This window comes from Myotis brandtii, unplaced genomic scaffold (genome assembly GCF_000412655.1).
Source record: "Myotis brandtii unplaced genomic scaffold, ASM41265v1 scaffold326, whole genome shotgun sequence".
Classification (NCBI taxonomy): domain Eukaryota; kingdom Metazoa; phylum Chordata; class Mammalia; order Chiroptera; family Vespertilionidae; genus Myotis; species Myotis brandtii.
Window position 1 is genome coordinate 3,197,850 of NW_005362534.1, and position 16,751 is coordinate 3,214,600.

The 16,751-nt window shown below is 41.4% G+C and overlaps 1 protein-coding gene across 1 annotated transcript in view; it reads left to right on the forward strand.

Annotated features, from left to right (window-relative positions):
• PHEX (phosphate regulating endopeptidase homolog, X-linked) overlaps positions 1–16,751 on the forward strand; it is a 210,706-nt gene that overhangs the window by 103,273 nt on the left and 90,682 nt on the right. Inside the window, exon 13 of the mRNA XM_005870974.2 lies at positions 4,382–4,483. Within this exon, the coding sequence (XP_005871036.1) occupies positions 4,382–4,483 (102 nt within the window). The remainder of the gene's footprint in view (positions 1–4,381; positions 4,484–16,751) is intronic.

Sequence of the window (16,751 nt, forward strand, 5' to 3'; positions counted from 1 at the left end):
GGTTTATTCATGTCTTTTTTCACTCCCATATTTTCAGTGTTTTCGTCCTCACTGGGTCAAATCAGTATATTTTTTTCAATTTTTAAAAAAGACATTTTTTAGAGTGTTTTAGATTTACAATAAAATTGAGAGCAATGTGCAAACATTTCTCATATACCCTCTGATCCCACACATGCAGTCTACCATTATCAACATCACTTAACAGAGGTATATTTGTTTACCAAAGATGCACCTACACTGATACATCATAATCACTCAAAATTCATAGGTTACCTTCGGGTTCACTCGGTGTTGTACATTATATGAGTTTGGATAAAAGTATAATGACATATATCCATAATTATAATGTCAGACAGAGTATCTTTTTTGTGCTCTGCCTATTCATTTTCTCTCCCCACCCCCAACCATGGGAACCACTGATTTTTTTAAAAATTGTCTCTATAGTTTGCCTTTTCCAGACTGTCATATGGTTGGAATCATACAATATGTAGCCTCTTCAGATTGGTTTCTTTCACTTAGTAATATGCGTTTATGGTTCTTTCATGTTTTCTTATGCGACAGTTCACTTATTTTTATTTAACTTTTGTATTTTTTTAATTTTTAAGATTTATCTTTATTGTTGAAAGTATTACAGATGTATTACAGATGTTCCCCTTCTCACCTCCCCCCATTGAACTGACAAACAAAATAGATGGAGAGACATGGAAACATGCAACAGACTGAGGATTCTTAAAGGGAAGGGGGGGAGGGAAGAGAGCAATCAAAGAATTTATATGCATATTAATTTTTTAAATTTATTTTTTAAATCCTCACCCGAGGATATGTTTTTATTGACTTTTAGAGAGGAAGGGGAGAGAGAGAGAGAGAGAGAGAGAGAGACATCATGTAAAAGAGAAACATGGAATGGTTGCCTCCCTAACACACCCCAACTGGGGATCAAACCCACAACCTGGGTATGTCCCCTGGTCAGGAATTGAACCCAAAACCATGTTCCAATCAACTGAGCCACCCAGCCATTTATTTTTAGTACTGAATAATACTCCATTGTGTGGCTTTACCACAGTTTATTCATTTAATACCTACTGGAGGACATCTTGGTTGTTTTCAAATTTTGGCAATTATGAATAAAGTTGCTATCAACATCTATGTGCAGGTTTTGTGTGGGCAGAAATTTTTCATTCTTTTGGGTAAATACCAAGGAGCACGATTGCTGCATCATATAGTAAGAGTAAGTTCAGTTTTGTAAGAAATTGTCAAACTGTCTTCCAAAGTGAATATACCATTTGTATTCTCATGACCGAAAGTTGTGTTCCTTTACATTCTCACCAGCATTTGGTGTTGCCAGTGTTGTGGATTCTAGTAGGTGTATTGTGGTATCTCATTGTTGTTTCAGTTTGCATTTTCCTGATGACGGGATGTGGAGCATCTTTGCGTAGGCTTATTTCCCATCTCTTCTTTGGTGAGGTGTCTTTGGTCCATTTTAAAATCAGGGTTTTTGTTGTTGTTGTTGTTTTGTTTTTTAATTGTTGAGTTTCCACTGCTATTTAAATAGTCAAATATCATGCATATAAGCATAACCAATGGACACAAGACACTGGGGGGTAGGGGAGGCCGCGGGAAGGTCAAGGGGGAGGGAGAAGGAGACATATGTAATACTCTTTGTAATACTTTAAGCAATAAAACAACATTAAAAATAAATAAATAAAAAATAAATAGTCAAACATCTTATATGGTCAACAACCACACAGCAGCAGCAGTAGCAGCAGCAACAAACATGCACACAACCCAAACCCAAAACCCCAAACCCACAGACCCCCCTCTGAACCCTACAAGCACTCTTACTCTGTCTTTGCTTTCTCTCCGACTTGCCGTCTTTTCATGCCCTCTTCATCCCACTGATGTATGGCTTCTGTCTCCAGCCCCTTCTCTTTCCCAGTCTTAGAAAATGGCAGTAGGAGCCACTTAGTTGCCCCCACCTGAAATCTGGGAATTAATCTGATCTCCTCACTTTCATCACCTCTCCACATACAAATGAATCACGCAATTCCATTAATTTGGTCACGGAACCCCTCTCAAGTCAATCCATTCACTTCTTTCCATCCTGATTGTCCCTTCCTAGTTTGGGAAGATACTGCATCTCTCCTTATGTGAAGGGGATGGACTGGAGGATGTGAGCTGCTGCATGATGAGGTCATAAAGACTAGGGGTGCTGGTAGCTGCACAGGCAAAAGATCCAGTCCCTAGAGACTTCCTTGTTGTTTTAACACCGTCCTTGTGTGGGTTTCCTATTTGAAATGTTTACTTATGCATTTCTGTTGGTTCCCTTTTGTTTCCCTAGCATTTTCCTCGATTTATTAGGGACACCTCTAGGAGTTCTGAGCTCATGGCTGTTATTTAGCACTGTGGTGAGGTCCTGGCTCTGACCCTCCCTAGCTGGAACTATGGACTGCCTTGACTTTTATTTCCTTATCTGTAAAATAGGTGGAGATGCACACACTGTGTCTCCACCCTGTGTGCACAGTCACCTAGGACAGTGGTCAGCAAACTCATTAGACAACAGAGCCAAATATCAACAGTACAATTGAAATTTCTTTTGAGAGCCAAATTTTTTAAAATTAAACTATATAGCCCTAGCTGGTTTGGCTCAGTGGATAGAGCATCGGCCTGTGGACTGAAGGGTCCCGGGTTCGATTCCGGCCAAGGGCATGTACCTTGGTTGCGGGCACATCCCCAGTGGGAGGTGTGCAGGAGGCAGCTGATCGATGTTTCTCTCTCATCGATGTTTCTAACTCTCTATCCCTCTCTCTTCCTCTCTGTAAAAAATCAATAAAATATATATTTAAAAAAAAATTAAACTATATAGGTAGGTACATTGTTATTAACTTAATTAGGGTACTCCTAAGGCTTGGGAAGAACCACACTCAAGGGGCCAAAGAGCCCCATGTGGCTCGCGAGCTGCAGTTTGCCGACCATGGACCTAGGAGCTTTTAAAACTCCCAGCACCCAGGCTGCACCCAGACAGACCAATGCCATCAGAATCCTGATGCTGAGGTCTCAGGATTGTTTAAAGCTACTCCGAATGATCCCTATGTGCAGACGAGATTGAGAATCAGTGATTTAGTAATTTTAAAGGGTCTTTGCTCTTCTGTCATTTCATGTTTTTATCATGCCCCAATCCCAAGTCGAGATTTCTCTTTTAATGTTTTTACTAAGTTGGGAAGAAATAGCTGTGAAGTCCCTCCTCCCTTTTCCATCTGCTATTTGTTCTTATTTACATACGATGGAACCCAGCCTACTGATTTACAGCTCTGGTTCCCTTACAACTGTTATTGAACTGAAAACATAGCTGAAAACTTATTAAACAGGAAAAAATTGTTTTGAGCTTTGTGCTGACAATTCATTATAGAACCAAGGGAATATCTAAACCTTTTCCCTTCTAGAATTAATTCTAAAAATGGATTTACAACCCCATAATATCAAATGAAAAATTTAATTCTGGTACTAAACCCAGTATGTATTCTTTCTTGAGTCTCCCGTTGAGAAAACTGGAGCATCTCAGAAGGAGAATGAGATTTCGAGAAGTTTACATCCATAACCAGACAGGGTCTCTGAAGTTAAGTGTTAGCATCTCCTTCCCCCAGCCCCCTCTGCTGATGCACAATCACACACTGGAAGAAAAGCCAGGGCAAACACATCATGAACATGGGTGTGGTTTCATTGATGAAACATTTTGGGACAGGCATTTCAGAAGAGAGCTTTTCAGTAGCACCCACCCTGTAAACCTACCATTTGAGATTTGAAATAACATAAGACTTTTTTTGAGCTGCAAGGGAGTCGAGAGGAGAGTAGGAAGACAACAGAGAAGAGCCAAACATTTGGTTTAACCACTGGCACTAAATTTGGAAAGAACTGGGGTTCTGACATAAGTGTGATTTATATTGGAGGTGTATACTTTGGGGTGCTAGTTCTCCCTGCCTGTTTCTTTGTTAACAGTATCTCTTTCAACTGTTCACTCACTTTATTCTGCAATACCTGTCTGAAATATACAGCCCAGGCCTTCGCTTCTCTCTCTCAAACCCTTATTAATGGGCCTTTGCTTCTCTTTCTCAAACCCTTATTAAAAGTAGCAACTATTGAAATTAGTTGCTACCTTGATAAGGATGGGCTAATACTTGTTCTCATGGAAAGAAATGGTTAATTATCTCTAGCAGTGGGGGGAAAAGATTTTTTCTAGGAAAGGTAATGTTGCTAGAGCATAGAGTCAAGCTGAAAGGAGCCTCTTTCCCACTATGTTTAGCATTGAACTTTCTCATGGCCTAGAAAACCTGGTCTGAAGCTTCTTGATTTTTTATCTGCATCTTTGGGTATTTTTTTTTGGTAGATGGAAGAAATGATTGAGGGTGTTCGCTGGGCCTTTATTGACATGCTGGAGAAGGAAAATGAGTGGATGGATGCAGGAACCAAAAAGAAAGCCAAAGAAAAGGTAAGGATTCCAGTTTATGAAGAAAAAAAAGAAACCAAACCCTGACTTTTGCTTTAATGGATTTTCATGCTCAACATTATGTGGTTGATTTTTATATTGACTGAGCTGTTGACTCTGAATGACCCTAAAGTTGGGTTTCTCTTTTGGGATGAATACATACATCGCATCACCAGCAGGTAAGAGAAAATAAGATGACTTTTTCTTTTTTGAACTACATTTTTAAACACCTTGTAATTCAGCCTTTCCTTCTCTCCTCCTAATTGCCGTCTATAAGAGACACATGGCTTGCTGCCCAGCGCATTTTTGCCATAAACCATCATTGGCCATGGCAGAATGCAGAGCTGTGGGGAGCCTCGGGGAACAGTTGGCAGAAAAGCCCTCAAGGCACAAAGGAGAAAAATCCATATTGGCCATGTGTCCTTCTGTTTGTGCATGATGTGTGCAAATGTCCTCAGGCAAATCCTTTCCTATAACCTAGCAGATTTACTTTCTAACCCATCATTTTGCACAAATGATCTGCCTAGCACGCATGCAAACTGGAGACCAGTGGTAGGCCATTGTGGAGGAATAGAAAAAAAGATTTCCTAATAGAAGTGGACACTTGCTAGGCCTTGTAAAAGTTTCTGGTACTGTGCAACCAGATAAGGGAATAAATGAGGAAAGTATTAGCAGCCATGCTTTTGAAAATAAAGAATGGGACCCACCTTGAATTCTAGTTATTCTGATGGAGCTGGAGCTCAAGTGGGTAGGCAATCCCTGCTACATTCTTAACAGATGCTGCTGTGCAGCTGGGAAACTCTGAAATTAGCAGCATCTTTTCTTTAGAGATGTATTTTTGAGACTTTTCTGATGATAGCGATCACCTGGGGTGTCTGGATTCTCTATAGCTTTCTGAGCCCCTCCCCAACAAGATCTGATTTAGTGAATTGAGGGTGAAGTCTGAACATTTGTGATAACCAGTCAGCCTGGTGATTCTTATCACTAGGCAGGCCCAAGGAATACCGCTTAGAGTCATATTGAGTTATGCTGTGCACAAATATTTTTGCCGTCTGGTCAAGAAACAAAGAGGGAGAGGACTTTTAGAGCCGTGAAACTACTCTGTATGATACTGTAATGGTGAATACATGTCATGAACCATTTGTCCAAACTCATAGAATGTACAACATTCTGTGAATCCTAGTGTAACCTATGGACTCTGGGTGATGATGATGTGTCAGTGTAGGTTCATTGATTGTAAGAAATGTACCACTCTGGTGCAGATGTTGTTAATGGGGCAGCTATGCAGGTGTGAGGGCAGAGGGTGTATGGGAAATCTGTGAACTTTCTGTTCAATTTTGCTGTGAACCTAAGTCTGCTCTAAAAAAATAAAGTCCATTAAAAAAAGGGCAGCATTCTGGGAACGCTTAGCCTTGTTGAAATGAGAATATGCAGAGGTTTAGCAAGGATATTTCCTAGAGCTTAAATACTCCTGAGATGGATAAACATTGCCATAGATATTTTTATCAATAGACAGGAAAAGGCTGTTCAGTGTTTACAGTGAAGAAAGAATTGGACAGCGGGGGTTGGGGGTGTTGGAGGAAGACAAAGGGCAAGTTTGATTTTTTTCCACTTTCAGAATCTGTCAAAGCTGTCTTAAGTCATGTAAGGCGCAAGCTGATGAAGGCAGGAGCATGCAGGCTGTGAGGAGAAGCTTTCCAGATGGTAGATGCAACTTTCAGCACCAACATACTGTGTTTTTTTTTAAGGCTTCATTTATTTGTAGGCTAGCTTGTGCTATCTGGAATAGGATGTTTTTTTCTACTGGGTAGATCACAGCTCAGTGCATTGTGGGCTCTTGATCCTCATCTGACCCCTTGTGGACTAAGGGTCATCAGTGTGGAGGATGGGGTAGTGTGGTGAGGGGTGTGTGCTTGTTATGAATGGATGGGTACTAGGTGAATGTTCTGGGTTCTGCAGTCAGTTCTTTGGGAAGTATGGCTGGCGATTGCCCCACAGAGATCTTCTGAGTTGCATAAGGGAGTGGATACCTTACCTTTAGGCCTTCAAGGCAAGTGGCCAATTGGTTCTTTAAGGAGGATTGTTCTCAGTCTTAATATTAGGCATGTTCCTGCTTGCCCCCCTGAGTTGCTCTTCACTCTTCAGTTTTTCTTCTAAAGGTACAGTAAGTCCCCAGTTAAGGTCATCAGTAGGTGCTGCAACTTTAAATGATACGATATATAATGAAACCAGTTTTACCATAGGTTAATCGATATACACAAGAGTTAAGTTCCTATGGTATCTCATCAATGTTCTAACAAAACAGTGTTAGTGAAATAATGTTATTTGAGGACCTGTTGTATTCTTTGAACACTCCAGGCTGTCTTTGAGCTGAGTTCAACCTGCCAGGAGTGCAGATATCAAAGACAGTTGTTCTACTGGATCTCATCCGGTTCCCCGAGTATATCTGTATTTCAGAGTTCAGAGCAGTTCCTTTAATGAAAGGCAAGAAAGAGGGAATGTGGCCCAAGAATTTCCAACAGTTTTCAAAGGCAGGTCAGACCCTGGACCCCAGGAGATGGAGATTATTTCCTCTGAATTCAATGAGCATGCAGTTCTAGAAATGACCTCTGGGTGGAGCTCGTAGTACTCACAAAGACAACATTTAGACAGCTGAAGGCTTTTATGCAGCTTTTCTGTTCTGGGTTGTTTTTGAAAAATTATTTTTTTCTTGCCCTTTTTCTCTGCTGTCCTCGATTTGATTGCCTTTTAATAGTCAACAAGCAAGGAGAGGCTCAGCCTAATAATTCCTTGAATCTTAGAAGGAACTCTCTGACAATCTTAGGGCTTTGTCTTTCTGATACTAAGTAGCCCCTGCATTAAGACAGACTTTGCCTACATCGGAAGTGGAGGTGAAAAATTCTCCTGCTCTTCCTGGTATGACTTGGCACTGTTCTGTAGGCATGTGTTGTATGCAGTATATCTCCCAAGTGGAAGATTTCTCATCAATAATAGTGCCCACACGGGCCAATGCTGAGTCACTTGGCAACCCATTGGGAAAATGGAAAAAATGTTCCGAATTGCAAGGGGAGAAGCTTTTCTTTTCTTTACTGTTCAGCTCTGGACTGCAGCTAATTACAGTGTCTCCTAAGGGGTGTTGACCTCAGCATTCCCTAGTGACTGGCCTCCTGAACTGGGAGGGTCCAGATACCTGCAGTGGTCTGAGGCCTAACACCTTGGTCTCAAAATGGAAGTGTGGGGATGTGGCTTTGTCATGCTCTTGGCTAGGGGTGATCACTGTAAAAGGTAAACAAGGATGCCTCTGTTTCTGTAAAGGATAAATTTGTTATCTCTATCTCCCTGCCTTCCCTCTCATCTCTTAAGAGGTCACGAGTGGTTTTGTGTTGTGAAACCGACAGTGTAGGTTTCAGTTGGGAATTTAATATGGTGAAATAAGCACCAATTTTTATTTAGGATTCTGTGTTCCCTGCCAGCATGTGCTCTTATTGTAAACAAGCCGCAAAAGACAGGAGGCCTGCTATTTTTCGGGTTAGCATAGATGTTGAGTGCATGTAAAGTGATACAGATTATTTTGGGGTTGTCTTCTGAAAGATTTGCTTTTTCCAGAATTGAGCAGGAGGATCTCAAGGTCACTACGTAATGATTCTGAGGTGTGGCAGGAAGGGACACAGCACTGCCTTCCACTGTCCTGGCAGTGGGGGCAAGGCTTCTGCTGGAGAGCTCTGTGTCAGATCAGGAGGAGCAGCTTCCTGAACTCCGTTGGTCACCAGTTGGATTTGATTCTGTAGCCAGAAGCTGGATTGTTTTAGGAAAATTGTTTGTTTATACTCTTTGCCCTGGAACCTATGCCTGCCAAGCCACCCCCAGAGAAAAAGACCCGGATGGGACTCCTAGGGGAGCTATATCCTCAGGATTCTGTGAGTGGCTTTAACCTTGGCAGGTGCGAGGGTTCCTGCTGCGTGGCCCCATTTCCACAGTCATGTGACTCCTGGGCACAGGCTTTTGGTGAGGTGGGAAGAATGTTCCTATAGAGAGGACAAACAAAAGTGTATCTCATCTCTTTGGCTTTGTCTCTGTTGGAGAGGAAATAATGTTTCCTTTTACCATTCTAAGTTCTTGACTATAACAAAAGATCTATATTATAAAAAGCCACTGGCCATAACGCTGTAACGACCAAATGACTTGTCACCGGGAGGTACATGGAGCACCCCTCGGTTCCTCCCCCCTGGCCTGCAAGCAGCGGCTCTCGCAGCACGGCGGGGCGCCTCTTGCGATTTTGCGCGCTGGGCTGCTAGTAGGTTAATAAGAGAAAAACAAACAGAAGTTGATTAACATGTATATCTCATACATATCTGAGAGAAACTCAGAGAAATGAGTAACTCAAAGAGGTGGCTTAGAACTCGGGCTTATATGGCATCTTCCACAAAGAACAATAAATTTGTAGAGAAAAATGACAAGACAAAGGAAAGTGGTTTTAGACTTCCAAATGTGGCAGTTGTGGGAAGGCAAATATATTGGAAACTAATGGTAGGTACAGGTTAGTTAGTGAAATTTGTTACATAGATTCCTCTGGTATATCTCTGGGCTGTTAGGGTCTAAAGTTATCTCCATTGATTCACTTTTATCCTTCCTGGTATAGAGGGGAGGAGGACAACTGTGAAAATTTATGTCTTGCAAATTGGAGGAGAGCAGGGAACTTTTCTTATACCTGTTGCTTCTGTTACCTTCAGTTCAAAATAATTTTCATGTTTAAGAGACATATTTTGTGGTGACATTCTGGTTTCCTTCATCTTTAAGCTCTGCCTGACTCTAGATTTTAGATTTCCCCCAAGTATCCAGTCTGTACCAACCGTGTTGGGCCCACATCCAGAGCCCGGTGGTTTTCAAGTGCTTCTAGATCAGCCGTGGGCAAACTACGGCCCGCTTGAAATGAATAAAACTAAAAAAAAAAAAAAAAAAAAAAAAAGACCGTACCCTTTTATGTAATGATGTTTACTTTGAATTTATATTAGTTCACACAAACACTCCATCCATGCTTTTGTTCCGGCCCTCCGGTCCAGTTTAAGAACCCATTGTGGCCCTCGAGTCAAAAAGTTTGCCCACCCCTGTTCTAGACCAACAGCAGTGGCCTCACCTGGGAACTTGTTAGAGATGCAAATTCTTGGGTCTCTCCCCGGGCCTGCTGAACTATGGGAGTGGGTTCCTGTGACCTGCATTTTAACAAGCCCTCTGGGTGATTCTGATGCATGCTCAGGTTTGAGGCCCACTGCCCTTGCCATTACCATTGCACGGCACCCTTATCTTGACTTCCAACTGCCAGCATCTGCATTTTGCCTGAGAGCTTTCTCTTCCTGCTGGAGTCTGCTATGCCACCCACACAAAAGGCCCAATAGTCTGGGGGAATGAGCACACCCAAAGATTGATGGGGTTTGTCATGTATGTGCCCCAGCACCCTCCTCCCTCTAGTGTGTGTTCTGCACAGGCTCGCAGAGCTTCTCCAGTGGGGTGAACTCCAGCTGCTCACACTGACAGCTGGCTCAAACAGATACCCTCCCTTTTTCCTTTCATTTCCCCAGACCCCTAGCAGTGCTTGGTGTTTCTTCTACTTCCCAAATGAACTGATGAACTGCTTGCACGTGAATCCTTGTCTCAGGGTCTAGTTCTAGGGGCTCCCCAACTAGGACACAGCCCCTGGGGTATGTGCTCTTTCCATCCTTCCTCGCCTTAAGGTGACAACACGCTGGATGCTAGTATCTGGATGCTAGCACCACTTCAGCAAATTCAATTCCACAAACATTTCCGGAACTGACGATGTAGCAGGAGCTGCAGATTCAGAGGCGATCAACTGCGGTCCCTTTTCTGCAGGGCTTTTCACAGCCCCAGGAAGGCACAGCAGGGCGTGGATCCCAGGCAGATGGGGAGAAGTGTTAGTTAATGTGATGGAGACACAAAGCGGTCCTGGGAGTCTAGGGGAGGATGCTTCTAAGGAGCCCAAACATGCTGTGTGGGGGCATCTGACTCGGGAAGTGCCCACTTTGCTGCTTCCCCTTCTTCATCACTACACGTGTCCCTGCAGCCTGCGGGCAGGGCTTCCTCCGGCTCTTCCTTCCTTACTAATCCCAACAACTCTGCTTCCAGCTGTTACTTTCCCTTGGGACCTCCACTCCTGCTTCATTTCACACATTTCTTCTAAATTGTTTTGTAGAAGAAAGGCCAAGGAAAGGCTTATCAAACTGTCTCCTGTCCTAACCTGGTACAGATTCAAGCCTGTTTGCGTAACTGCTCAAGAATGCAGCCACCTTGGTTCCTGCCTCCATTCCAGTGCATACCCAGGGACAGCCAGGGACTGACAAAACCATGTAAACCATCTTTTGGGATTTCTCCCTTCAGGGTCCCTGGTTCACACGAGTCACCGTCTTGAGCTTGTTGGTACTCTCCGGCTCCGTTTCCCTGGCTGTGTGTCTCTCTGACTATCATATGCACATACAAGCCAAGTTAGTGGCCTTGTATCTCCTCTCCCTCACTGTCCTCAACAGGGAGTACCATATAGAGCAGCGGTTCTCAACCTGTGGGTCGCGACCCCTTTGGCAGTCGAATGACCCTTTCACAGGAGTCGCCTAAGACCATCCTGCCTATCAGATATTTACATTACGATTCATAACAGTAGCAACATTACAGTTATGAAGTAGCAACGAAAATAATCTTATGGTTGGGTCACAACATGAGGAACTGTATTTAAAGGGCCAGAAGGTTGAGAACCACTGATATAGAGGTTAAGTGTACAGACTCTGGAGAAAGGCTGCCTAGATCGAGAGCCAACATCTACCCCATATTAGCTGTATGACCCTTTGAAAATGACTTAACCTTTTGGACCCTCAGTTTTCACATCTAAAAAATGAGGAGATTGGTACCTACCCAAAGATTTGTTATAAGGAGTTAATATACCTTTAATACTTAGAAGAGTGCCTGGAGCAAGGGTCCTCAAACTTTTTAAACAGGGGGCCAGTTCACTGTCCCTCAGACGGTTGGAGGGCCGGACTATAGTTTAAAAAAAAACTAGTCAGCTGCTAAGCAACAGGCAGCGGCGGCAAAAACACCTGGTGGGCCGGATAAATGTTTTCGGCAGGCCGCATGTGGCCCTCGGGCCGTAGTTTGAGGACCCCTGGGCCCTGGAGCATGAGAAAGGCTCTCCAAGTGTGTTCAGCTGCCTCTTCCAAACCACTGTCCTGTGGCAGCAGAGAGGCTTTGGCCACACTGGTTAGTGAGAGGAGGGAGGTGCGAAGTGAGGTTTCGTGTGTGTATCCAGGTCACTGTGTTTCCTCTGGGTTATGAAGGAGGTGACATAAGAGCATGGTCTCTGAGGACCCTTTCACCCCTCATGTGCTCTTAGGTTCCATGTCAGAACACTGCCCTTCCTCTCATGGCATCCCCTCACCCAACCCCTACAGGGTGGTTAATAGTGAGCAGCCCCTGTCAAGAGGGTGATGGGGGGGGCATTGCTTTTCTCTGTGGATTTTGGATTTTCTGTTCTTGAACAAATTTAGCATTATCTTTGTGATCTATAAAGAGTGGGGCCAAAGTAGGTTTACAGTTGTGAGTACGCAAAACTTGTATTACTTATTACTTATTATATTATTTTCCATACAAACAACTGTGAACCTACTTTTGGCCCACCCTGTATTTTAAACACAAAAGCAAATATTTGGTATAAGTAGGAGTTTGATGCATGTATTTATCAAGGGCACTTTATACCTGATACCTTATTGGAGTCAGCTTACTTTAATTGTGTTTCAGTGTTCTATAGCCTCATGCTAATACTGCTTTGGGTGATGCTATAGGTCATCGGTTCTTACACTTGATGTACATCAGCACCATCTGGAGGGCTTGTTAAAACACAGATTGCCAGACCCCCACCCTCAGAGTTTCTAAGTCAGTAGCTCTGAGTTGAGGTTTAGGAATTTGCATTCCTGACAAGTTTTCTGTGATGCTGTTGGTCTGGGGTAATACTTTGAGAAGTGTAGGTGATTACAGGTGAAAACTCCCTTGCGAACAAGGTTGTGTTACTAGACTAGCTAACATTTATTGAGGGACTACTTTGTCTTACCCCTTATAGGAATCCCGTTTCACCATTTCTCACAGGGGTGTGTTCTAAGTGAGTATTGGGACACTCATAACCCATCCAGGCAACCCGCTCCATTATTGATCCATCTGCCAAAAAGCCTTTCTTTTTTGTCAATATTCAAAATTAATTGTATTTTTATGTAATGGAAATAAACAATTAGAAATTAAAATACCATCAAAAAGTATGAAATAGGAATAAATTTGACAAAAGGCTTTGAACCTGAACATCAAAAACAACATATTGCTTAGAGAAATTTTAAAAATTTAAATAAATGGAGTAAAACTTTTAATCCTCTTAGATTCAGTCTCAATAATGCCAAAATATTGATTCTCTCCAAAGTTGATCTATAGAGTCAACACAACCACAATAAAATTCCAGCATGTGTTTTTGTGTTTATTAAAAAAGATGCTTCTAAAATTTATATGGAAATGCAAAGAACCTAGAAAAGCAACAATAACTCCGAAAAAGCAAAAAAAAAAAAAAAAGCAAAATTGGTATACTACAAAGCTAGAGCAATCAAGAGAGTGGAGTATTTGTGTAAAGAAATAGACTCACGCCCTGACCGGTTTTGCTCGGTGGATAGAGCGTCGGCCTGCGGACTCAAGGGTCCCAGGTTTGATTCCGGTCAAGGGCATGTACCTTGGTTGCAGGCACATCCCCAGTAGGGAGTGTGCAGGAGGCAGCTGATCGATGTTTCTCTCTCATCGATGTTTCTAACGCTCTATCCCTCTCCCTTCCTCTCTGTAAAAAAACAAATATATATATATATATGTACTCACTTATATCTGGCCAACTGATCTGTAACAAAGGTGCCAAAGCAATTTAATGTGGAATTTTCAGTTCTCTCTCTCTCTTTTTTTAAAGGCTTTATTAAGATATAATTTACATAATGTAAAACTACCCATGCATGTTGTTTTCTTTTTTAATGGACTCATTTAATTTATATATTTCTTATATGTCTATGAAATATTTAGAACAACCTGAAGAGAGGCCCAGTCATTGTAATTGCATACATAGATAGCATGTTGCTTTTTTGAAGTAAATCATTACTGAAAATTACTCAACTTTAGTCTGTATGAGTTTAGGTAGAGGGGTGAACATTGGTAAGGTTAGTTAACTCTGGATTACTGATAACCTGGACAGTGATACTTCATTAAGGTGGCATTCCTAAAAATGTATTTCTCAGATCCTGAATTGCTCACATTATTAATAGTTGTTATACCACCAAAGGATTTATGGTCAAAGAAGTTTGGGAAATATTATTTAAAACAAAGGTAACTTGTGTTCTTTCTTTTTAACTGCTCAGAGCCCTAATATTCTAATGTGTAATAAGTTAAAGAAGAGTATATACTACTTTTTTTCTTTTATATTAGTTTCAGGTGTACAGCATAGTGGTTAGACAATGATATAATTTATGAAGTGATACCCCTGATAAGTCTAGTACCCATGTCATTGACTGTGTTTTCTATACCAAAAGCCCTTCTTGATATAGATCCAGATGCTCCTTCTTGGTCACTTCCACTCTTTCATTCCACGTCTGTCCCCAGGAACCATGCAGAATATGTCTTCCACATAAAAGCCTTTCTAATATTTCAAGATGTTTAAATGTCTTTCTATTTCAGATGAACCATCTCTAAGTGTTCTTCATTAAATTTACAAACAATATATGCCAGATTGGATGTCCTAAATGCATTAAACTAGTAAATATTAACGACTTCAATGCCATAATATCCATCTGAGGTAGATAAAATCATTCTACTTTACAAATGAGGAAACTGAAGCCCAGAGAGGGCAAGCAACCTTGCCCAAGGTCACACAGTTAGTAGGTGGAAGAGCTGGGACCCCATCCCTGGCAATTTGGTCTTGGCTTTTATCTGCAGTGCCAGTGGGTCTCAAAGTGTGAGTGTGGCCCCAGACCAGCAGCATCGATATCACCCAGGAACTAGTTAGAAATGCCGATTCTTGGCCCCAACCCAGATCTATAGAATCAGAAACTCTGAGAGGGCCTCCAGGAATCTGCATTTAAAAAATAGCATTCATCAAATTGAGGACTTTTTTGAAGGATTTAACCTTTACTTATTTATTAATTTTTTTGGGTTAATCCTACCTGAGGATATTTTCCCATTGATTTTTAGAGAGAGTGGAAGGGAAGGGGAGTAACACAGAGAGAGAAACATCTATGTGAGGGAGGCACATTGATTGGTTGCCTCCTGCACGTGCCCTGACCAGAGCTGGAGATAGAGCTCGCAACCAAGGTACATGCCCTTGACCAGAATCGAACCCAGGACCCTCCAGTCCTCAGGCCGATGCTTTATCCACTGAGCCACACAGGGTAGGGCGAATCTGCAGTTTAATAAGCCTTCCAGGTGATTCTGATGCAGCCAAAGTGTGGGAACCACTGCTCTGTGCTGTGGTTCTGATGCCTCATCCTGTTGGCTGCTCTCCAGGTTTCAACATCTTTTTTTTAAAGCTTAAGTTTAAAGCTGAACACAATATTCTAGATATAGTCCAACTCACACAGCACATGGGAATATTATTGCTGCCTTTGTTTTGCATACAAATTATGTTAAGAAATCCGAAGTTTATATTATGGCTATCTTTTCCCCTCAGCCATGTCACTGTTGTTTTATAATGAATTTACAGTCAGTTAATTTCTAGGTCTTTTTTTTTTTTAAATCCCAGGAACCATTGTTAGGTGCTGTCACTTTAAGTCCTAAACTTGGCATTTAAAAAAAACCTCATCCAAGAACTTTATATATATTTTTATTAAAGTCAATTTAATTTTTGTTCATGGCTCTGGTTTTTAAAAGTCTATATTTCTGAATTTTCTCTGTGTTTGTTTTTGTTATAATGGCCTGTGCTCCTTAAAGAAAATCTGGAAAGTGAAATACAAAAGGAGAAAGAAAACAAATGTTGCTAGTTCTGTCATCCAAACATAAGCACTGCTAACATTTTGATGCACAACTTTGTTTTTTTCCTCTGCACATAGGTTTGAATAATGCTGAGTGTATGAATTTGTTTCCTTTTTTCTCCGTTCTCTTAACATTTATATTATAAGCATTTCTCCTGTTACTACATAGTCTTTATAAAAGAATTTTCACTGCTATTGCATATTCTTTTAGTGGTTGTGTAGGAGATTACTTAAACAGTTCTCCACAGTTGGGTATTTAGGATGTATTATTATTGATGTACTATGATAAATATTTTGTATATAAATGTTTCCCCCAAATTCAGGACTAATTCCTTAGAATGGCTTTTCAAAAGACTGTTATAAACCTATCTCTCATTCAGTATATCAACTACTGTCTTCACCTCTGTCTTATTCATAATTTGATAAATCTGCTTTTTTAAATATGATTGTGTACCTGGGTTATTGATGAGCAAGCTCAAAAAATGGAAATGGAACCAGCCTATTTGCTCATCCTTTGGAGACTCCTTTTGTTAGGTATTAATTAATTCACTAACCAATGGATTTTTAGTCCATGGAACTGTCATCCGATTTCTCCATTTTGTCTGCAAGAAGTATGAGATAATTCCAATGCCTTGATATAACCCAGTTACACTGTATTGTAGGGTATTACACCATTTATCAATCTATTTGTCTATTTAAAAAGTGGCAACCTGATGAAATTGAACAAACATTCACTAGGCTCCCACTCTCTCTAAGACCCTGTGTTATCCTCAGTACAGATCACATCATTCCATGGGGTACAGCCAGCTTTTCAGACTCCCAAACCAGAAATCTCAGTCTTCCCTCCCAGCCAGCTGGAAGCACTCGAATCCTGTTGAGTCTTACTTCCAAACAACTTTTCAAATCTTTACCATTTTTGTTTCATAGTTCTTTCCTCCCTTAGCTTCTTTCTTATCCCTTTAAACTTTTGAGTTGCAACTGGCAATTTTCAAAATTCTATCATTCTTTCTGCATAACATTAACCATTTTAAAGTGTACAATTTACTACATTCACAATTTTGTGCAACCACCACCTCTATCTAGTTCCAAAAAAATGTCATCACCCCAGAAGTTTCCAAAAGGAAATTTCAGACTCATTAAGCAGTCACTTCTCATTCTTTCCTTTCCCCAGCCTTAGGCAACCAGCAATTTGCGTTCTATTTCTATGAATTCACCTATTCTGGACATTTCATATAAAT